At 54.0% G+C, this 21,678-nt stretch overlaps 3 protein-coding genes across 3 annotated transcripts; 2 read left to right on the top strand and 1 right to left on the bottom strand.

Moving 5' to 3' along the window:
• The first annotated feature begins 311 nt into the window (after nt 1–311).
• On the top strand, nt 312–8,088 carry ANKRD54 (ankyrin repeat domain 54). The gene is made up of 8 exons (XM_010585448.1): nt 312–556; nt 982–1,029; nt 3,309–3,407; nt 3,871–3,942; nt 4,344–4,391; nt 4,516–4,640; nt 5,533–5,640; nt 6,342–8,088. Exons 1-8 carry the CDS (start codon nt 322–324, stop codon nt 6,414–6,416), a joined length of 810 nt encoding a protein of 269 aa, XP_010583750.1. The 5' UTR covers nt 312–321; the 3' UTR covers nt 6,417–8,088.
• Nucleotides 8,089–15,194: 7,106 nt separating this feature from the next.
• GALR3 (galanin receptor 3) lies at nt 15,195–18,857 on the bottom strand. Its single transcript, XM_010585447.1, has 3 exons — nt 17,971–18,857; nt 16,451–17,362; nt 15,195–15,801 (listed from the first exon to the last, which is right to left on the bottom strand). Exons 1-2 carry the CDS (start codon nt 18,318–18,320, stop codon nt 16,480–16,482), a joined length of 1,233 nt encoding a protein of 410 aa, XP_010583749.1. The 5' UTR covers nt 18,321–18,857; the 3' UTR covers nt 15,195–15,801; nt 16,451–16,479.
• Nucleotides 18,858–20,892: 2,035 nt separating this feature from the next.
• On the top strand, nt 20,893–21,678 carry LOC104842842 (noggin-like). Its single transcript, XM_010585463.1, has one exon. It carries the CDS (start codon nt 20,893–20,895, stop codon nt 21,676–21,678), a length of 786 nt encoding a protein of 261 aa, XP_010583765.1.

Here is a 21,678-nt window from a genome sequence, read left to right as displayed (position 1 = left end):
CCGCTGGTTAAAACAACTGCCTGTCTTTCGGCTGCTGAGCTGCCATAGGCCTGGGGCGACCTATGGCCCCGCTCCTCGTTCTGATTGGAAAGCGTGCCTGCCCGTCAGACCTCCCTGGGCACCGCCTCCACCTCCCTCTTCGCCTCTCTCCTCGCCTTCCTTCTACCCCCTCCCTCTGCCTTCCCATTGGCTGCGCGCACACGGGGTGCGGCGCCTTCGATTGGTCGAGCGGACAGAGCCCGCCCCGTTGCTATAGCGACGGCCCTCCCCTCTCCCCCGGCACCCCGCGCGGCGGCCCGGCCCGCCCCGGCCCGTGAGGGGATGGAGGGCGGCGGCGGGGCCGCAGCAGCGCCCGATGCGGGACCGGGCCCCGGACCGGGCCCGGAGCCGGAGCCTGGGACCGGGCTAGCCCTGGGGGCGGTGACGGGTGCCCCCCTCGGCTACCTGCACGTCCTGTGGCAGCGGGAGGAGCCCGCGGGCAAGATCCCGGCCCGCCGCTTGCGTAGGGCCGCCCGCCTCCACCGTAGGCTGGGGCCTACGGGCAAGGAGAGCCACGGTGAGCGCTTCTCCCTTGGAAGGGCCCTTCTTTCGGCCGGCTCCGCTCCGGGCTCCGGGAGCGGTCCTGCCCAGGCCTCGGCGGGGTGAAGAGCCTCCGGTGTGGGGAACCCGGTAAAGCTCCGGCTTTCCCGTGTGTGGGGCCTGTGGAAAGAGGTCGGATCTGCTCGGTGGGCGGCTTGGGAGAGGCACCCTTGCTCCTGTCAGGGGAGGGTGGCCGTCAGGAGGGGGAGGGCCCGTGGCCGGCCTCAGGAGGAGGAAAGGAGAGCGCTTCTTACCTGGCATGTTGATCTCCTGCTTCCCCTTCTCTGGGCTGAGCCAGCACCAGCCCTGCACCTGGGCCTGAGTGCCGGGATGGGACGTTTCGATAGGGAAGCGCTCCTTTTTCCTCCGTGCTTTCCAGTAATTGCTTTCTTTTCGCCGTAGCTCTGAAAAGGCTGCGTGAAGCTGCCAATAGCAACGACTTGGACACAGGTAAGACTTCTACGAATCCTACTTGGGACCTCTTCCTGGAAGGGCATTTTTGTCGGGGACCTTTATTTTAGAAGAGGAGGAGGAGGGTGCAGATAGTTTGCGGACATGGTGCCTTAGTTGCTGCAAATCTAGAAACTGCTTTTCTGGAGCCTTGTTTTGTTCTCTGAGCAGAGTGAGCCTGGTTATAGTATTCACTTTTTCACTGCATCTGGTTCATAGTGTTAGTTTTCCAACAGCCTCAAGCTAAATCAGCACTGTGCTGTTTCAGCTTTTTTGGTATGTAACTTCTGCCCATTCGTAAGCAATAAGAGAGTAGTGTTTTGGTAAGGTGGAAAAGTTATGATTATCTAAGCCATAGCCTGTATGATGAGACAGTGTGACCCAGTAGATCAGAACCAGGACTAGTGCTGGACTCTGCTTCTCGCTGTGACTTCAGAGGAGGCTCGTGGCCTATCTGTGACTCCCTTTACCTCTCTGTACTGTAGATTAGAATTGGAAACTGGTTTGACTGGTAGAAACTCCTAGTATATCAGAACGGGGGTTTGTCTGGTATGCTTCACCCCTCGGCTCCACGATAAACCTTTTTTTCATGAACTGATGGATAAAGCTCATCCGTGAGCTCTGTCAGTACAGAAAGGGTTGGCTTCAGTCACCATGTCAAGAGGAAGAATGAAAGAATCGGGCTTTATGAAAGTCTTGGTTTCAATCCATCTTAGAGTTTTACACCTGTATTTGATATGCAGGTTCCCCTGTTCACAATCCTGCTGTGTTTTGTGTACTCTGCAACATGAGGAAGTGTCTGATGATGAATTTATTCTTCATCAACATGTAAAAATCTTTGCTGTTTCCTGTGGCAGCACTGGGTGGGAGAGGTTATATCATTTCCTACTGGCTTCAGGGAAGAACTAGGTAAATCGTTCCCCATTAATGGTTCTCACTGGTGGCACTGTCAGTCTCCCCACCTTTCTTCTGGAGTATCAAACATCCCCTGTTAATGCCACTTCCATCTTGTCAGGTGTTCCTTTCACTTCTGTACAACACTTAAAGCAGTAGGTGTACAGGAAGAAATTAAAATGTGACTATAATTCAATCTCTGGAAGCTGAGACAAATGGTGACTTTCAGTGGTCTGATCTATCTAGCTTCTTGTCTCCAATACTGGTCAGTCTTGACTGTTGCAGGATATGCTATTAAAGATCTCAAAATACAGTGAATCTGTCTGTATTTTTAACAGCTATGGAATGACCTTTATTTTGCACACTGATTACTATATCGGGATAATCTCAAAACAGCAGGAGTAATAGCCCTTACAGTTGCCCTTACACATGTTGCTGTAGATGCTACTTTTATGTCCCTAATCTTTTCAGCCTTGACTGGTCTCGTTGCCTTTGTTATACCCAATACTGGAGAGTCACACTAGTTTATCTTTCTGTGTGAGCAGGTTTTTCCTTATCTGAGAAAAGGAGGTAGTTCAGGTTACCAGAAGTGCCAATGGTGACATGGAAGAAGTAGCTGGGGGGAAAAGAAGGGGGCACAAGTGTGAGTAGATGATGGTATGGCTACTTGGGCTGTTCACTAGCTCACTTCAATACATCGTCTCCTAAAGGTATATTTGCACTGCTATTGGCTGGTTGGTGCACTCACCTACCAGCTTCCCAAACAGTAGCCGCCATTAGTATGGCAAAAACTGGGAGTTTCAGCTGAATCTAGGAAGGGACATATTCAAAATATGTTGTGAAGAGGTGGCTTTTCTCGCTGCATGTGGTTACACTGTCAAACTTCTTGCCACGGGTCCATGTTGCTGTGAAAAGTTTACACAGATGCAGAAAATGACCATGCAAATCTACGGAGAAAGCCCATGGAGGGATAGTAAGCACAGGATGCTAATTCTAACTTGGGGAGTGCCTGAGATGCAGCTGACTAAAGGCTGTGAGAGTTAGCCCTACATTCTTGCTATTTTTTTACACTCTTCTGTAGGCATTTGCTGCTGATTGTCCTTGGAGCATGAAAATTTGGCTAGATGGATCCTTAGCCTTAGCCACTACAGCTGTTGGCTTATCTTTTATGGCAAAGATGGTGAAGGCTGTAACAGAGAGTGGAGGGTACACTGCCTAGGCTGGTTCTGCTGAGCCGGGAGGCTGGCTGGAGCTGGTTCACGTCCAGTTGACTTGGCAGCTGGCAGAGTGTGCACCTACCTGCAGAAGAGCAGATAGCATTACCTCTTTCTGATCAGGTGCCCCTTCAGCTTACCCGCTTATCTTCTTCTCCTTGACACTGTCAGTGCAGCAACTCTTGGAGGATGGAACTGACCCCTGTGCTGCCGACGACAAAGGCCGGACAGCCCTGCACTTTGCATCCTGCAATGGCAACGATCACATTGGTGAGTGGGGAGGGGGAGTTCTGGCTTCCAGCCTCTCTGTGGCAGAGATTTCGAAGGATGCTCTTTATTTTGATTCAGCACGTGACGGAGATTGCTGTTTTCCATGTGTTTGGTGGCAGGGTTGCCAATTGAACTGTGGCTCCAGGGCTTGCCATGTCCCCCTGCTGAAGGGGGAGCAGGAGCCCCCAGCTCTAGGGCTGTACTGGTGCAGAAGGAAGGATGTCCTTAGTCCCAGTTCTTCCCCTCAGGGAGCCCAGGGGCAGCGGCACTGCCTGGCTTTGTGCTGGGTCCTTCTGCATTGCTGTGCAAACCTCCGTCCCCTGTCTCTGGCAGGAAGCTGATGAGCTGAACAGAAGCACCCGTAAGGCAGCATGGTGGCTGCCACGTGGACTTGCGACCCATGTGGGCCTGACCCGTGGGGAAAAGGGAAGGGACTGATGTGGCTCTGTTTCCTTGTTTCCAGTGCAACTGCTTCTGGACCATGGGGCTGACCCAAACCAGAGAGATGGGCTGGGAAACACCCCCTTACATTTGGGTAAGTGCCACACAGATGAGCTTTGCATGCAGACAGGCGAGGTGAACACTGCCTTGCTGTTTCTTTCCTCTCCACCTTCCTCTTTCTTGTGCATCACAGTGTGCATCCCCAGCTTTAAGGACCTAGGAGGGACTCTTTTGCTAGCTTCACTCCTCACAAAGGTTTAAGGGTCAGAGTTTGAGAATATCAATTTCCCTCCCTCTGCCAGCCCCAAGGAATGTGAGATCTGTTCCAGAGAGAGTACTCAGGCCTGAGTATGAGGTTACCCTTAGCAGTTGGGCTGTTCCTCTTTCCAATGGCAAAGAGCCCTTTGGGAAGCAGCAAGCTCCACACTTGAGCAGAAACTCCTTTGTTGTTTGCTAGTACCTCTGAGTTGTGTGTCCTGTGTTTTCCCTCCCCAGCTGCCTGCACGAACCACGTTCCTGTCATCACCACGCTGCTGCGCGGAGGTAACATTTCCTCTGTAACAATTACAGCCTGTCCTTTTCCTGCCCTGCCTCGGTTGATACTCCCCAGGGACACTAAGTCTTGAAGACAGACCTCACTTTCTGTCCTTGCTCATGCATCTTGCAGGGGCTAGAGTCGATGCCTTGGATCGAGCTGGCAGAACCCCGCTGCACCTCGCTAAATCAAAGCTAAACATCCTGCAGGAAGGACTCTCCCACAGCCTGGAGGCTGTACGCCTTGAAGTGAAACAGGTAAAAGAAACAGTTCCATGTTATGGTAAGGTGGTGCAGCCCCTGGCAGTCTCCTGCACCCTTTAAGGGTCAAATATCATTTAGCGGCTGTTTTAAATACCTGTCTGTAGGCTCTTAGCTGCTCTGGGGAGAGTTTGACTTCTTCCTTCTGTTTTCAGAGACCTTCCTTTTTCCCAACCACTACTCTGAATTTTTGCAGGACCTCTTTTGGCTCTGGTAGGCCAAGGATGCATTGAATGTCTTAATTCTCAGGCTGTATGGAGCACTCTCTTTTCTTCAACCACTGTGTAAGACAGGTGCCTTGTGGCAGGAGAGGGACCACAGCATGGGGCTATAGCTATGGCATACACGTGCAGGGACTCTGCATTCCTAGCACATTCTGCCCTGCTCTAGTATGTGGAGGCATGGAATAGGAAAGCAGTCACAGGGCTAAGCCACAAATGCACAAGGTGAGGGCCTTGCTTCAGGAGCCACATAGGAGCCACAAGGATTTTTATCCTCGGCGCACAAGCGGATCCTGCTGGAGCGGGATGTCCCTGCTCCTCACAGTGAGGGAAGCTAGTTAGACATAAAGAAGAGCTTGGTGCTTTCAGGGCTAGACCTTATGCTTCAGCTGGACCTGTCTCTGTTCCCTGTTCTTAAACCAGGCACAGGGGTCACGACTAGTCCATCTGTGGCTGATGAACGCCTCTGGTGACTCACTGGGCTCTGATGCTGCCATTAGTGCTCTCCAGTTGCTTTGCATGTGTTCTTCTCTATGGGTCATATTCTGCCACATACCGCAGCATCAAGGCTGTGCTTGGCAACTTAACTGCAATTTAATTTTTCCTGTAAAAACATCCCAGCCTGGTGCAGCTGTCTGATGTTTGCCTCTTACGCCTGTTGGTTTCAGATTATACAGATGTTGCGGGAATACCTGGAGCGTCTGGGGAGGCATGAGCAAAAGGAACAGCTGGATGACCTCTGCTCCAGGTTACAGATGACTAGCACAAAGGAGCAGGTAGGAAGTGTTGAGCTGCTGTGACTCACCTACTTGCATTGTGACTTCTGTGTTTAGGAGAACGCAACTGCATCAGCAAGGTGACATTGAAGACATGGTTATGGAAGTGTTCTTGCTCACATTGAGTAAAGTGGGCAGGTTATGTGATGACTCATGGTACTCCTTTAGGTTGGAATTCAAAATGCAAAAAGCCTAGCAGCTCTCCAGAGAAGCTGAAGATCAGATGGGCTGAGGGCACAAGCATTTTAAGGCCAGGATCAGCACAACCACAGAGGGTTGCAGGGCCTGGTAGTTTTTTGTTGGTTTTTGGTTTGTTTTTTTTTTTACAAAAGATTGGCCCTTAGAAACAGACTTAGAGGAAACAGCCCTGATACCGTTGTTGAGTTCTGGGTAATGCAGCAACATGCTTCTATTTTAAGTACTAGCTAAATCATGCAAGGTGGAGGTCAAGCATTGACCTCCTGAGGAATGGGGAGAAGCTCCCATTGCCTTGGGTTAGGACTTGTTTGATCAGGAGGACAGGAGCCCTTCTACACAACTGTGGGATCAAAGGGATCCTGACCTAGTATAAGCTCAGCGTGGGCTTTACTGGCAGTCCTGGTGCAAGGGTGGTCCCTGCTGCATGGGGGTTTCTTCTGTGGTGGTGGGAGACTGCACAACTGCATTCCCCTGCCTAACAGCCAGCTGTGTTCTTCTGGCAGGTGGACGAGGTCACAGACCTCCTGGCCAGCTTCACATCACTCAGCCTGCAGATGCAGAAGATGGAGAAGAGGTAATGGGCTTCCAAATCATCTTCCTGATGCAGCAGGAGAAGCCATAGAGAGAAGAAGAGGAAGCTGAAGCTTGCTTCCCAGATCGCTGAATGAACATTGCTGCCAGCAGCTGTTCCTGCCAGATCCACTCTCCTGTGGTGCCCAGACTGTTCCTGTTGGTGCTGCCACAGCTGCCTTATGGGGAGACAGCGGGCTTTGGACAACAGAGACAACAGAGTGCTGCAGCTGAGACTTTTGGAAAAACAGACCTGCTCTTCTTTTTATCAGATGGGCTGGCGCTTAATAGGATACCCTTCCAGAGATATTTTGCCTTCTCCTAAGCACTTCAGCTCAATGTAGGTGGTGGCTGATGCCATGTGCAGTCACTAGCCCTGACTATTGCACTCAGCAGCTGGCCAACATCACAGAAATGCTTGGAACAGGCACCTTTTGCCACCACCGCAGTACTCAGTTGCACGGGGGAGAAAGTACATGCCTCAGACAACAGAAGGCTTTGTGCTGTGAAAAGAACACACACTTAATTCTGCATGCTAGCAGCTGAGCAAACATATGGTCTTGAGAAACATGCACCGAGGCTTAATCCTAACCTTCCCCAGAGCCTGTGGTCAGAGGGCAGAGAATCGGACTGGTTACAAATGGGATACAAAGCTTTTAATCATTAGACTAACAGCTTTCACTGGCCCTGGTTTTTAAATCACTGCTGCAAGTTAGTGCTTAAATACTACAGTGAAACACTTGCAAAAAAATACCCAGGTAGACAGCTAGCAGGTCAGGGCTGCCCTGATGCAAGATTAACGTTTTTGGGGGGGTGACTTAATGCTAGCACAGTTTTAGGCAGACATTTACATCTTGGAAAACAAACAAACAAACAAACAAAACAACAAAAAACCAAACCACCATAACTGACTTTTGTGTTTCCTACTAGTGGCAGTCTCAGGCAAGAGGTCCAGTTGCAGCAGGAGGTGTTGTGTATTCAGCTGTATTATTGAGCTGGGCTGGAGGTGGATTTACAGCTGCCTCAGCAGCACCAAACCCAGAGCTCACCCATACTGTGTTTCTTGCTTGTCATGGAGAGGTGCTGCTCCAGGACCTTAAGTGCAGTGCAAAGAATGAGTTATGACCTCTGCTGGGAGCCCGAAGTGATGCAGCTATGAAGGATGCAGGGAATTGCCTTTGCTAATCTTTTGCTTCTGCCCCACTGTGGTTAGTAATGAAACTGTAGATAGCTTTGTTTTGGAGCAGGTTTCCATAAATTTTGTAGGTAGGGTGTGAATAGCAGCAAGGTGACAAGAACATGTCCAATAGCAATCTGAGTTCCCACCTGTGTACCACACCTAAATGACACAGTGTGCTGGTAGTGACACCCATCCCACAGCTTGGGAATCACTGGTTTGGAAGTGTTCTCTTAGGATTCAGCTTAACCGTGCAACAGCCACAGTCTGGAGCATTCTTCAGAGACCTTCAGGTCAGCATGTTCTCTAATATCTGGCCTCTTGTCCAGGAAGAGGCAAACTGGACCTCCCAAGCTGAGATACCAGAAATACACACAGCTTTTAGATGGGTTCATCCATGGGGTGCTGGAGGCTATGACTGGGACTAACGGTCTTGTGGTTTGGCTGGAGCTGTCACTGTGAATACTGATACTTCATTACGATATGCTGGATGGAAAGGATACTGAGGGGGTGGGAGACAATCTGACCTTTTTGTATGCTGAACTTCAATAAAATACTGTCAGCCTTTTCAGACTCCTCAGCCAAGTTCTCTCTTTTTTTCCAGAGCGGCTCATTCCTCGTTCTTTACCTAAGTTTCAGTCCCCATGCATAGCACCAGACTTGGTAATTGCTACTCTCATACCTGGTCCTGAAATCAGAAGCAATGACACAAAGTTGTTTGAACTCAAACACCAGTCTGTTTGCAGATCGAAGTACGTGGTTGTTGGCTCACCTTCTGATCTTCCACAGCCAAGAAATCCAGACTTTAAATCTAGTTAGTTGCTGTAAAACTGTACAAATAAAGGAAAGAGAATCTCAGCGGGATTGCTTCAAGCTGGAAGATGGGATGTTTTGCAAAGAGGAAAAGCAGCCTTGCCTAGTCTGTACTCCTGCAAAAGTACGGAGCTGGTTGGGAGAAGGCGGCTGAACTCATGTCTTGCCCCGTGCCAGATAAAATGGTTGTGCTGTGAAGAGACAGCGAGAGGATGAGGGGCTGGGGAGGGACATCTGGGCAGGACAGAGGATTTCCAGGCTGGTCCCTGTGTGAGGAGCAGCTTTCACGTCCAGTCTTGTTTCTTCCCGTCTTCGCAGCCTAGTCTTGGTGTCCACATACACCCAGCTATCAAGGCTTCTGCACTCAACAGCCTTGTTGCTGAGGAGACCATTAAGGTGCCCCAAGAGCAGGCGGCTGAAATGCTCTTTATTGCTGCACTTACCTTAGTTGCTGATGTTGTCTGCTAACTAGCTGCAGCTTGGAAGCTTTCCTCAAAACCAGGAATACACCTAGCTGGGACTCAAAGCGAAGCTTTTAGCCTGAGCACACGTGATGTTGTTGTCCACAGCTCTTCAGGCCTTTGTCTTGCCTGGCGCTGGAGCTTTTTGTAACTGCTCTTGACTTTACGCTCGGAAGGGAAAGGTGGGGGGTCCTGCAGCCAGCCAGGAGCAATTGCCTTCCCTCTTTTGCAGCACTGCTCCTTCCATGGGAGGTGAAGCAGCACTGGCAGTCCCCTGGAGACTGGCACAATGAACTGAGGAACAATAAAACAAGCAGGCTTATAGGAAGTTTTGCCACTGCTTTAGTGATAACAGCAGATAAGAAAGAGAAAAGGGGTTCTGGTTTTCAGTGGGGAAAAAATTGCATCATGTAGGACTCGTATTCTGTGAATCACTGCAGCCAGTTCTGCTTTCCTGCCTCAGGGCTGAAGCATTGGGCTGTTGAGAGCTGTGTCATGTGTTTGGCACTGGACTGAGAAAAGTTTTAGGTTTCTTTGTGTCAGCTGGTCATGCCAAAGCCTTGACTACCCTGCCGTGCTCAGCAGCTGTATCTAGAAAGAGAATTAGGTGCTGGGCAGGGAAAGGAGGAAAGAAAAGGCTCCAGAAGAGGAAGAAACTGTGGCTTTATGCTGCTCTCAGAGCTGTTCACTGGCACTGTCTGTTTTTTCTGCTGCTCCTTGCCTAGAGTCTTTGGCCTCTCCCAGCACCTTTTCCCCCTGCCCTTGCACCCTGGGCCACAGATTTCCCTGCACAGCCCATAGGTGTGAGGCTGGTGGCAGCTTTCTGCATCTCCCAGAGGTATCTGCTGCAGTAACAAAGAATGAAAACAACAGCAGAGGGTTTCCCTCTGCTATTTATTTTCCCATTAAACTCAGTCTAACCTCCTCATTTTCCTTGTGCTACACCATCAAACACACCTTCCAGGTCCCTTTCCCAAGCGGTGGTGCATCCCCTTCTCAGGGCCATGATGTCAACCAGGACTTGACCCAAGGCCTTGCTTTCCCCTCACTGCTGTCTGGTGTCCACAAATACACTCCATTTCCCCTCCTCGTTCAGAGCACAGCTCTGCAGTAATGTGCTGAATCCCCAGCCACTGAACCCAGCAGCAACCTCCCCGTCTTTGCAGCCACTGCTGTGCTGTAAGATGCAACCAAAACCAGCCAGGTTGAGGATCTGGCTCATCCAAGCAAGTGAAGACTGAAAACCTGCTTGCGACTCACTGAGGACCCACAGCAGAAGCAACAGCCCTGAACAAAGCCTCCTAACAAAGCTGCGTGGGTGTTATTCAGCAAGAGGCCGTTCGCTGAAGCGGCAACTTACCTATGCAAGCAAATGCAAAGCTCACACTGCAGTATGCGTGAACATCAAGAATCTGTTCAACTCTTCAGCAGCTGAAATAATTAAAGTCCAGGGTATTGAGCCAACACCTGAACTCTGTTGCTTTCTCCACTTTTGCCTTTCTAGCAGACTCCAAATCCATCACTGTAATTATCTGCGCTGCTAAAGAAGCCCCATGAAGCATCTCTGGCAAACCTCCCACCCTTTCATCTGCTTCCTCCGCTCATTCCATGAGCAAGACAGATCTCTTCTGCTCAATCATAGAAAGCTACTTGCAGAAAGATGCCTTCTTTGTGCACTGTGCCCAGTCAGCGTGGGAGAGCAGCCCTGGGCAGCTCAGGGCCCATGAGGTGAGTAGGTGGAAGAGCCAGGAGTTTCGATTAGGAAGCTGATAAAGGAGACAGATACAGCAAATAGCCTTCCTCTGTTTTTTTCTGAAAGCTCTGAGAGGGGAAGAGAGTACGTGGTTGTTGGAAGAATTAAAATAATCAGCTGGCAACCTGCTAAGGCTGGTCATGGATTAGGAACCAGCAGCTAAACCCAAAAGCAAATAAGCAGAATTCCCTATAGCTAGTAGTGCTACGTGCCTTGACCATGCCTGTCACACCAGTACTTCTCTGCCTGCGAGCTGGCAAGGTTGTCCTGCCACGAGCTGCCTTTGCAGGACTGTCCTGGCTGTTTGCAGAGTGTCCGTACAAGGTCCCATTCCCGTCAGCACAAGGGCAAACACAGGCAGCACCCGAGCCTGTTGCTCTGCCAGGGAATTAGGAGCCGTCCTCGTAACAGCTTTCTGTCTGCCACAGCCCCACGTGTCTGCAGATGGGGAACCCCCCGCTCCCAGGGCTGCCAGATTTGCACACCAGGGCATCAGCAGAATCAGCTTCTCGGCACCTGGGTCTGATATACCTCCCAGCAGCGTCGGGCTCACGGCATGCACGCTGGGGAGATGCCAGGCACCAGAACCAGCACACGGCTGGCAGGGCTGAGTTGGTCTGCAGAGGGTAGCTACATAGCCCAGCTTGCAGGGGAGCTGGTGCTGACTGCCAACCACCAAGCCCCGACCTGCTCTCACCTCTCCTGTTCCTTCTGCCCCACGCGAGCTCCCAGCCGATGTGGCAAACCGGCCTCTGCAGCGTTAAAGCCAGCTCATCAGCCCAAGTGATGACAAGTGGGAAAGAAAATATAAGCAAGGAGTCATTAATTAAGGTGAGAAGCTGGGAGTGGAGACTGCAGAATGCTAATCAGTCTGGAGGGGAGGCTGCGTGGAAAGCAGCAATCAAGCTCCTTCAGCTTTAATTAAACCTGGCTCTATATCAACGATGTAACACCTTTTCTTCACCTCTGCCTTTGAGCTGAGAAACCAGTTGGAGCCTGTATGCTGTTACTGGGCAGACAGGAATTCCCTCCTGGCTCTGGAGCCTCCCCAGCCTGGGCTCAGCATCTACCTTTCCTGCTCATGTGCCCCCCAAAATCGGGCCTTAGCACCAGGCAGAGCGCAGGGATGGGAGCCAGGGCTTGCAAACACTTACCAGGCTAAATATACCTTCTCCCCCAGCTGTTCTCTCTGTCCTGTTTTATTTCGGCTTCACCCCAATGCGCAGCAGTCAGTCCTGACCTGATCTGCTCCCTTTGCAACCTGGGACCAGGAGAAGCAGGATCAGGGGTGAGCAATAGCCCGGCCGCATGTGGGCAAGAACAGGCAGCGTCTGGCTGTGCCGTACCACTGCTCCCGACTGCCGTTCCCTTCTCCCTCCAATGCTTTGGGGCTGTGACGTGAGTCCTCACCCACAGAAATGATGTACACGTTCGTTTTACCCAGAGGCCGCTCAAGGCCGTGTGAGCTGGCCACCAGCCACGGCATCGCGTGCAAAGGGCGGCTGCAGGACTAGTCATCCCTGGGAAAGTGGGAAAAGCACACTGGACACGTTTCCGAAAGGCATCGGCCGCAGGGGAGCGGCAGCCACCACGAAGGAAGGGAGCTGGAGAAATCAGAAACGGGGATAGGAAGCAAGGGAGGCTCAAGGTGCAGACAGCAACATCAGACACTTGGGTGGAAAAAGAAAAATAATTCCCAGCACAGCACTTCGGCTGGCCTCCGCACGGGGAAAGAGATGTCCTTGGAGCTGAGCTTTAGCGAGGCATGCGACAGCTTCAGCGAGGGTTAGAAATATCACGTTGCCTGGGAATTTTAAGAGTGAGCAGGACAAATCAATAAGGGAAGATTTACGCAAGCAGAAGCAGGGGACAGAAAGAGAAGAGAAATAAGGAGGGGGACTCGTGGCTCTGCTCACGCACGTCACAGGTCTGCAAGTCCCTTGCTGCCTGATGTCTCCCAGCCCTGCCATACAACACCTGCAGCACTGAGAGCATCGAAGGGCACGGTTGGGGCCAAAACCCCTTTAGTTTTGACGTAGCCTCCAGCTGCCTTGCCAATGTCCCACCATGCACGGGGACCAGCGAGGGCACCAGCGGTTCCCACAGCCCGTGCGGGGCTCGGAACACTCCCGACGGGGCTGCGCAGCCTCTAAAAACTTCACATTTGCTGCAGGCTCACACTGGCAATCGGCTCCTGATGATCAGCGGGCTGGCAGTAAATGGCTCGTCTCTGCCAGCTGGGGCTCTGCAGCATTAGCTGCCTCACTGTTTTAATTAGCTAGAAAGCAAGAAGTATGGTTCTTGGAGATGTCCAGGCTACGGAGTCTGCTGTAGCACCCAGTCTTTGCATCTCCGCCTGGAAAGTCAGCCTGTAGGGCTTTGCCGTGAGGGATATCTCCATGCACACGCTGGCTGTGGGCAGCAGGGTGCAGGGCAGCAAACTGCCGTGGAAGGAGAACCATCTGCCCTGTTCAGGGCAAAGGTGTTCACTCCGAAACCTACTGCCGCCATGATGATCTGTAACTGTTTCCTAGCTTCAGTGTGGAAGTCTGGAGAGTCCCACAACGTCACTGCTTTCGCTAAATACTTTCTGCCAAGCTTTCCCTCTTTCACTACTCTTAGGGCATTATGGGTGAAGATCTGCTTCATGTAAGAGTTACACACTCAGGAGCCACACAGCACTGAATAAATGCCATATGTAATTAAGGAAAAGGAGAGCTGTTGCAATCATGTAAAGTTTACTGTAAATATTGAGCTGGGATGGTGGCAGGTCTAATGATTTGTGGCCAAGGCATCCCAGGCCTGGCTGCAGGACTGTGGAGGAGGTCGCTGAAGGAGCTCTGTGGGGCTTGAGCTCAGTTTAACGGGTCTGAACGAACAAGCTCATCTCTTTTGCTGCCAACAGAAGACCATCTCAGTGGGGATAAGCTGTGGACCTGGTGATCCTGGCCTCTCCCAGAGGAGAGCGAAGCCCCTGAGATGTGGTCAGAAAGCATGATGCTAACGGAGATTTCTCCCTCACCTCTCCCCATGGAGGTCCTTCCACAGGCTGGTCCCTTTCCCTTCCTCAGGGCTTTCCTGGCCAGCAAAAGCAGTCCCTTTTCCCCCTCCTGGTCTCTCAGGTGATCTGTCTATCCCCTTTCTAGGGCTTCTTCCTTGTCTTGTCCTACAGCATCACCAAAAGCTCCCGGGCCACAGAACCAAGGCTCAGGAGCTATGTCTGTGCTGGCAAAAAATGCAGGGTCTGTCCTGCTTGCACTTGCAAGCCAGGTGGCATCACACAGCTTGTGTGCCCACAGCAAAGCTGTCTTGTCCCCGCAGAGTATGGCCTCAGGTGGCTGCAGTCACCTGCGGCACATAGACTTGGCACGCAGGGGAAGCCAAGTACCCCTCTTGGTCCCCCTCCCCTCTCCACTCATGTCATGACTACGTGACAAAACGGGAGCTGCGTGAAGCCAGCCACGTGCCTGGACCTGGCTCTGCCAGGCACCGTGGCAAATCACAGCGTGCAGCGATGCAAATCCCACCAGCTCCCTCCCTTACGTGTGCGCTAGACTGATCAAAGACCTCGCTTGGCTGGTGTTTTTCTGGGCTTCTCTGGCAGCCTGATGATGCAGAAAAATGCTGGAGAAAGCTGCTGTAGGCTGGGGTCCAGCACAGCCCAGTGATGCTCACCCCAGCTCCGGAGCAGCGGGACACTGCTGGGATGGGGGAAGGCTCCTGCCAAAACGTGGGTGCTCTGCCAGCACATTGCTTCCCACCTCGCTCATGCCCTCTTATCCTCCCTTCTGCTCTCTGCTTCTAGCCCCTCGTTTCACCCTGCCTTCTCATTGCCGCTTTCTGTCCCTGTGGATGGCTCCCGCCCGGCCCCACACATTCTCATTTATATTGCCCCCCTCTGCCTGTCCTTTCACCATCCCTCCTTTTCCCTCTCCTACAACTTTCTGTCGAACACCAGCAGTGCTGGATCCCTCTTAAAACCCTCATTGTTTCTTCCGTACACTTCTGCAGTGGCTGCAAAGTCAAATATAAATGATGCCCTGCTAGTGAGTCAGAAGAACCAGACTCTGCTCGGACGATTCATACAGCCTCCACCACCTCCAGCCCAAACTGCAGAGCCCCGCGCCGGGCAGAGATTGTATCCAGCACACAGCAAACATGGCAGGATAAGGAAATTACAAGGGTTTATTACGGTCAAGCAGGGGAGAAATTCCAGCACCTTCTGGTGAATCTGATTTCTTGCCCCACCCCGCCATCCCTGCAGCACTTTCCATCCTTCCCACTGTCAGGCTGGGAGGACTCTTGGCCCTGCTGCGGGGTGTCATTGAGCTGCTACCAAAGGCTCCTCCACGGCTGCTCAGGGCAGAAGGGACAGAGCAGGGGAAAGTTTTGCTCCCAGGTGGACATGGGTCCCACCGCAATCCCGCAACGGTTGCCGTCTTGGAAGATGTCCCAACGCTCTGAGTGGTGTTGGTCTCTCTTTCCTTGGAAGCCTTCTCCATCAGGTAGAAAGGGGCACTGAGGAGACAGAAACTAAGTGCACATGGGTGTGATGGGCCTGTTTCCTTCTCCTTTGCCTCACCACAACCATCACGTGGCTCCACAGCTCATTTTGCAGCTTGGCTACTTTCTTCTGCTTTGGTGACAGCCATCAATTCACTCACAATCATCGTCATCATCACGTGGAAAAAAAGCTGTCTGGCCAAGTCAGTAAACCACACACAGGGGGCTAATATCACTGAATAACATCTGCTGAGAGAGCAACAGGTCCTTCAGCCCCCAGAAGGAAGGGATGAAGCTCCGAGTAGCAAGCAAAGATCAAAGAGGAGGCAGCAATCCCTTAGGAATTTGCAAAAGGCAAACAGTAAGCAGAGGGGTGGAACAATGTGGTGGAAGGAGGAGTTACCGGGTTTGTTTAGGAAGAACTGAGGATGGCTGTCAGGAAATACTTCTGAACTGCAAGCAGTACTATGAATTGGGACAGTGTCCTGCAGGATCTGCTTGCAAGAGCTAAAGCCAGGTGGGACAGAGCTCTAGGAAACATCCTCCAGCGAGTACTTCTCATGGGGCAGGGTGGAGAGAAGAGACTGGGCAGAAGGTCCTTTCCTTCTTGAACTTAAGAGAAGCCAGAGGGGCAGAGGGGAGGCACGCAGAGGTGTTGGCATACAAGCCTTTCCATTCTTCACCTGCTGTGGCATAAATCATTTAAGTACGACTAGTGACTGCTATGGAGTTTGCATCATCGAGCTGTCAGCCCAGATGGCTGACTTCCTCGTAGCCGGTGTGGCAAAGGTCCTTTGATCTGGATGCAGGGGCTAGGGAAGGGGATGGAGGTGGACATGGGCTGGCCCATGGGAAAAGAAGGGCATGTGGGCAGGGGACAGTGTTCCACCGCTTGGGGCTGCCAGGGAGAGAGGCTGCCAGCCACCCTATTCACACTCAGGTCCCTGTGCGCTCTCTCCACCCTTCCCACCTATGCTCTGGTGCACCCTTAACAGCCTGGATTTCCTACCAGGATGTTTTCATTTTGGTTGCCTCCCTCTTAGAGTTTCAAGGTGCTGCACAAAATTAGCAAGTTAGGCAGCTGGGAAACAGAAGCCTTAAAACCTGTTGCAGGAAGGCCTCCCAGGTCACTTGGCAGCACGTTAAGATGTCCCTCCATTCTGCAGCTGTACGGGTGGATTGTGCCATTCCTATATGAATGCTGTGGGCCAGTGAGTGAAGGTGAGTGGGGACAATGGGTTAACCATTGCCACAGGATCTTTCGGTGGCCCTGCTGCATCCATTCCCCTCTGCCCCACGTTATTCTGCCTGTTTGGGAATGGACTGGCTACTCACTGGCTGGAAAACAGGTTTCTTCACTTTGTTCATCTGTAGTGAACAGTCAGAAACTCCCGAGTTCCTCTTGGAGGGGTCATGGCTAGGGGACGGCCAGCTGTTGCCAAACTTTCTTCCTCCAGCAGCTCCTTCTGAACAGAGACCATGGTGTCTTGTAGCTGGTGAGTCCATGCTCTGGCATGACTGGCACCTTCAGGGTCCCTCTTCCTGATGTTCTCCTCTGGGACCTGAGTCACCTCAGTGTTGCCTCCATAGAAACCTCCGGTGCTGTTGGTGAAAGCTTTGCCCACGTTGACCACATGGACTTTCTTTCCAACTCTCTTCTTCTTCCTGGTCTTGTTCTGGAAGAAGAGGCAGGTGAAGACCTGCTTGAAACGCTTGCGGAAATGCTTGGAGATGAGGGCATAGACAATGGGGTTGAGGCAGGAGTTGGCATACGAAAGGCAGTGGGAAGCCAAGCGGCAAGCGTAAGTGGCTCGGTTGAAGGGGAAGTGGCCAAACCAGAAGCACAGGATGACCAGGTGGTGGGGCAGCCAGCAGAGGCAGAACAGGATGGCCACAGCCACAATCATCTTGGTGACCTTACGCTTGGCCTTCCGGGACTCCGAGATCCTTTCTATGGGGTCTACAGAGGTCCACAGGAACTTGATGGTCCTGGCGTATGCCATGCTCACCACGAACACGGGCAGGACGTATCCGAAGACAAACGTGAGGATGTCCAGAATCTTTCGGCGCTGGTCCTCCCAGATGGGGACGCAGATGGGCACCCCGTGGTAATGGACAATCTGGTAGTAACTGAGGTAAGGCCCCGCAAAGAGCAGTGACAGTGACCAGATTGCTACAATGGCCACTCCTGCGTTTCGGGAGGTGCGGAGATCCCGGGACTTCAGTGGATAGCGAATGGCCAGGTACCTGGCGAGGAGGGGAAGAAGAAGGAGAGGTCAAACACAACATGGGTGAGATGAGTTATCTCTCATGTCCTGTGGAGCTGCCATCTGTGCACCCCTTCCCATGCAGCCACCCATTTCTCCCCCTCCCCACCTCCTGGTAGGGAGGGTTACAGTGAATTCACACAGAGATCAGGATCATCCCAACAGCGGGTCTGGGATCTCCATCGCCCACTCTGCTGTGCTGGGTCAGGAAGGGCAAGCAGTGCGCCTCTTGAACCAGGGAAGAGAAGGATAGGAGCAGGACCCAGAGGGCTCCCTGCTTCTCCTGTAGCGTGTTGCTGCCCTGGGACTTTTGCCGTTCTTGGTTTTGCATGATGGACACCAAACCTCAGCATGTGCCTGCACTCCTCCTTCTCAAGTGAGGGCTGGGTAACCAGGCCAAGAGCTTGGCTTGGTGCTGGGAGAGGGCACGGGGAGCTGGGGAGGCTGGCTCTGCCTCTGGGGACACCCTACCTGCTTCTTACAGGACACTCAACAGGGCAAGGACTGGCCTTTCTCCCACCCCTCAGCTCAAGGGTGGAAAACACGTTGTCCCTGAGCTGAGGGACTCAAAGGGAAGGGGACACTTACCTGTCAACAGAGACAGCGGCCAGGGTGAAGCTGCTGGCATACATGGTGAGGTAGATCAGGAAATGCACAGCCTTGCAGGCAAAGGCCCCAAAGAGCCAACCATCAAGGGTGTAAATGGTGGCCTGGAAGGGGACGCAGCAGATGATGAAGCACAGGTCGGCCATGGCCAGGTTAAGGATGAAGAGGTTGGTGGTGTTGTACTTGACTTGGCCATTCCGCAGCAGCACGGCCAGCACCAGCCCATTGCCCACAGTACCCAGGAGGAAGATGAAGGAGAAGATGACGGGCACAATAATCCCTGCTGCTCGTAGCTCTGGGCTGTCGGAAGAGGCGTTCCATCCCCCTGGCATCTCTCCATCTGACCGCGGGGTCCTGTGCAGGGAGAAGGGGAGACACAGCACCTGTGCATGGCCATAGGCACGTGGGTGCTGGTCAGTGTTGACCACAGTGGCTAACAGAGCTCTGGCCCTAAGGTGCCCGATCCCGGCCTTTGACACCCACGTTTCTCCTAGAGATACCAATCCCAACCAGCCGGTTAAGTGATGACATCAAGATCCTCGTGACATCGCTGGCAAGAATGCTGTTGGGATCAGTCAGCCCACATCTGCCTGGCTGAAGCCCCTTTCTCCTGCTCACATTCACACCCCCACCACAGCATCTCCTGTGCTCCCAGCCCCCTGAAGGACCCCCTGCCCTGCTGCCTGGCCTCCACTACATTCCTCCTACCATCCCAAAGCCGCTAAAGCTCTTGGGATTGCTTGCTTTGGCAAGTCTAAATCTCGGCTGGTGTTCAACAGGGCTCGGCCACAGGGAAAGGGGCTCCCGTGGGGCTGTAATTGGTCCCGGCACACTCACCCCAGGGCTGTGCCACCTCCAGCAGCAGCAGGGACCTGATGGTCCCCGCAGCAGCAGCACCCCACCACACTCCCGCCCCAAGGGAGCTCCTTAAACTGGGACCACCACCACCGAGGAGCTGGCTGCTCCTTGCTCCCTGTGCAGTAGTTATGCTCCACAGGGGAGAGGCAACCTGATGCTGAGAGGTGGCCATCGGTTGGATGGAGGCAGCTAGGAGAGGATGCGGGGGGGGGGAGACCTCACAGCCACCTGAAACACACCACCACGATCATTACAAAGGAGCAATTACTGTATTATTCCTGCAGCTCAAGGTATTGTGATTTGCCGCAAAACTTCCTCCAGCCCTGAGCAACACTGCGCTCAGACGGGGAGCGCCAACAGCCTATTTACTAACGAGCCATCCCTGTGTTGTACCGTCATTAGAACAAATTGTCCTTTGCTGAGCAGCAACCAAGAGGGAAAGACACCATTATCTAGCAACTGTTGACATGCAATTAACTCTTTTTTTGGGTCATGCAAGCTCCTTCATCCCATGCCCCCCCATCTCTCAGCTCACACCACTTCTCCTTCCCAGCAGCCTCTCTGTGTCAAACCAAAAGGTGATCCCTGCTTTTCTGGCTCTGCGGTCCCCTCTACCCTACTGGTAACTATCTGGCTCCTCCACCCGGCCCCGTGGGATCTTCTTGCTCGAGCAGAGGACCCCGATCTCCCTCTGGGCATGCACCTCGCAGGTAGACTATGGGGCATCTCTGAGCACCAGCGTGTCCCTGCTCAGGCCACCTCTCAGCTTGGGAAGCTGGCACTCACCTCTGCGAGGAAGGGCTTGCAGCTTCACCACTTACTCCGGGGTGACCTCCAGTCCAGCCCAGGCAGCGGTGGCAAGGAGGACACGGGCCACCGAAGAGTTTGTCCAGCCAGTGCCGTCACCCCCGCCCCTGCCCGCTGCCAGCTCTGCTCTCTCCTCTCCTGGCTCCTACACACGTCTGTCTCCTTCTGGAGCTCCTCTCCTCTCTCTCTGTCTCCCCCTTTTCCCTCCCTCTGCTCTTGCTGCGGATCCATTGATCTGTGGCTGTTGTGGTTTTTTTTTTTCCCCTCTCCCTGAGGTTGGGTTTGGAGTTAACTCCTCTCTGCCCAGCTTTCCCGCAGGCTCAGCCGTTCCCTGCTCCAGCGAGGAGGGGACAGTGAGAGAAAAAGCCCACTGCTCTCCGGTGGGAGAGGGAGGATGGAGGGGGGCAGGGTCCCATGGACCCCGGCAGGTCTCGCAGGCACCCCTCGACGCTGGGTCTTCAGGACATGTTGCCCAACACCTCCGGGGAACATGAATATCCCACCATGGTGAGCCTGGCCCCTGCCCTGTCCTTGGGATACAGCTCTAAACCCTCTGGAGCACAAGCAATTAATTGCTCCTACTAGGTGTTATTAATTAATTGTTAGCAGCACGGCACAGAGCCATAGAGTGTCTCCCACAATGTCTGACCCCAGGGAAGGAGAGGAAAGCAGGTTTTGGTTTCCATCCAGCCCAGGTCCGCCCTCCACCAGCATTGCCGGGGCACTGCAGCGTGGGGAAGGAGGACAAGCCATCCAGGGAGGCCATCTCCAGAGGTTCAGCTCCATCACATCTGCCCGGGACAGCTCGTGTGCTGGCTGATGTACCGAGAGGCGACAGTGACCCAGGCAGCCCTCCGGCCCGGCTTGGCGATCCTTTCCCGGCGAGACCCGAAGGCCACCAGCTTCCCTTTGCTGGGAAGGTCCTGGATACCTCTTCCAATGATGGAGCGGGATGTGGAGGAGGAGGAGGAGGAGGCACCAGCCCCTTCCCCTCCACAGCAGCCCCGATGCCCCTCTCCGGTGGCACCTCTCGGCATGGCGGGAGGGACGATGCGGCCTCTCCCCCCCGCCTGCCTGCCCCTCTGATGGGAGGGAGCGAGGTGTCCCCGCCGCCATCTCGTTATCAGCCGCCACAACCGGGGAAAAGGGGAAGGCCATGCCTCGGGAACGTGGCGATAACCCGGGGCAGGGGGGGGATGCGGCGGAGCGCAAGCCCGCAGCCCGGCACAGCCTGCCGCGATGCCGCTCGCCACGGAGGGACCACACCGCCGCTGCCTCCTCCTCCTCCTCTTCCTCCTCCTCTTCTGCCTGCTCCCACCGCTGGATGCCTTGGGTCCACCTCCGGAGGAATCCCGGGATCCGCCGCTGCCGCCGTCCGGCACCGCTGACCCCGCCGCCCGCCTGCTACGCGGCCGCCCTTCGGCCCCGGCGCGGCCCTACAGCCTCTCGCTCTCCCCCGAGGACTACCGCTACTCCCCCAAACCCCGGCACTTGAAGCCCGGCCGGTTGCGCCGGCTGCTGGGCTCGGCTTTTGACCGCTTCTGGATGGCGACCGAAAAACCTCGGGGTCTCAACGGCAGCATCCCGGAGGAGAACCTGGAGTCCCTAAGCCGGGATTTGGCAGAGGGTGCCGGACGCTACCGACGCAAGCTGTGGCGGGAATTGGAGGGGCTGGAGCTGCCCACCCTCTTGCCCCCCGGCTCGGGGTTGCCCCCCGAATTACTGGGGACTCTGGCCCGCCGCCTGCAGCAGTGGCTGGTGGAACAGGCCGCCTGCCGCCTCACCTCTGCCTGGGTCGACCTGGGACCGGTCTTCTGGCCCCGCTGGGTCCGCCACACCGCCTGCGAGACCGGACCCCCCGGATGCTCCTGGCCCCCCGGCATGACCTGCCGCCCCGCGCAGCTCACCCACATCAAGCTTCTAGCCTGGCACTGCTGGGTCCCCCAGACCCCCGGACCCCCACACTGCGCCTGGCGGCAGATCCCTTACCCTGTCGTGGCCGCCTGCAAGTGCTCCTGCCGCTGA

This window comes from Haliaeetus leucocephalus, unplaced genomic scaffold (genome assembly GCF_000737465.1).
Source record: "Haliaeetus leucocephalus isolate CR32 unplaced genomic scaffold, Haliaeetus_leucocephalus-4.0 Scaffold101, whole genome shotgun sequence".
Taxonomy (NCBI): Eukaryota; Metazoa; Chordata; class Aves; order Accipitriformes; family Accipitridae; genus Haliaeetus; species Haliaeetus leucocephalus.
Note: the sequence above shows the minus strand (reverse complement) of the source record. Positions and strands in the feature narration are given on the sequence as shown.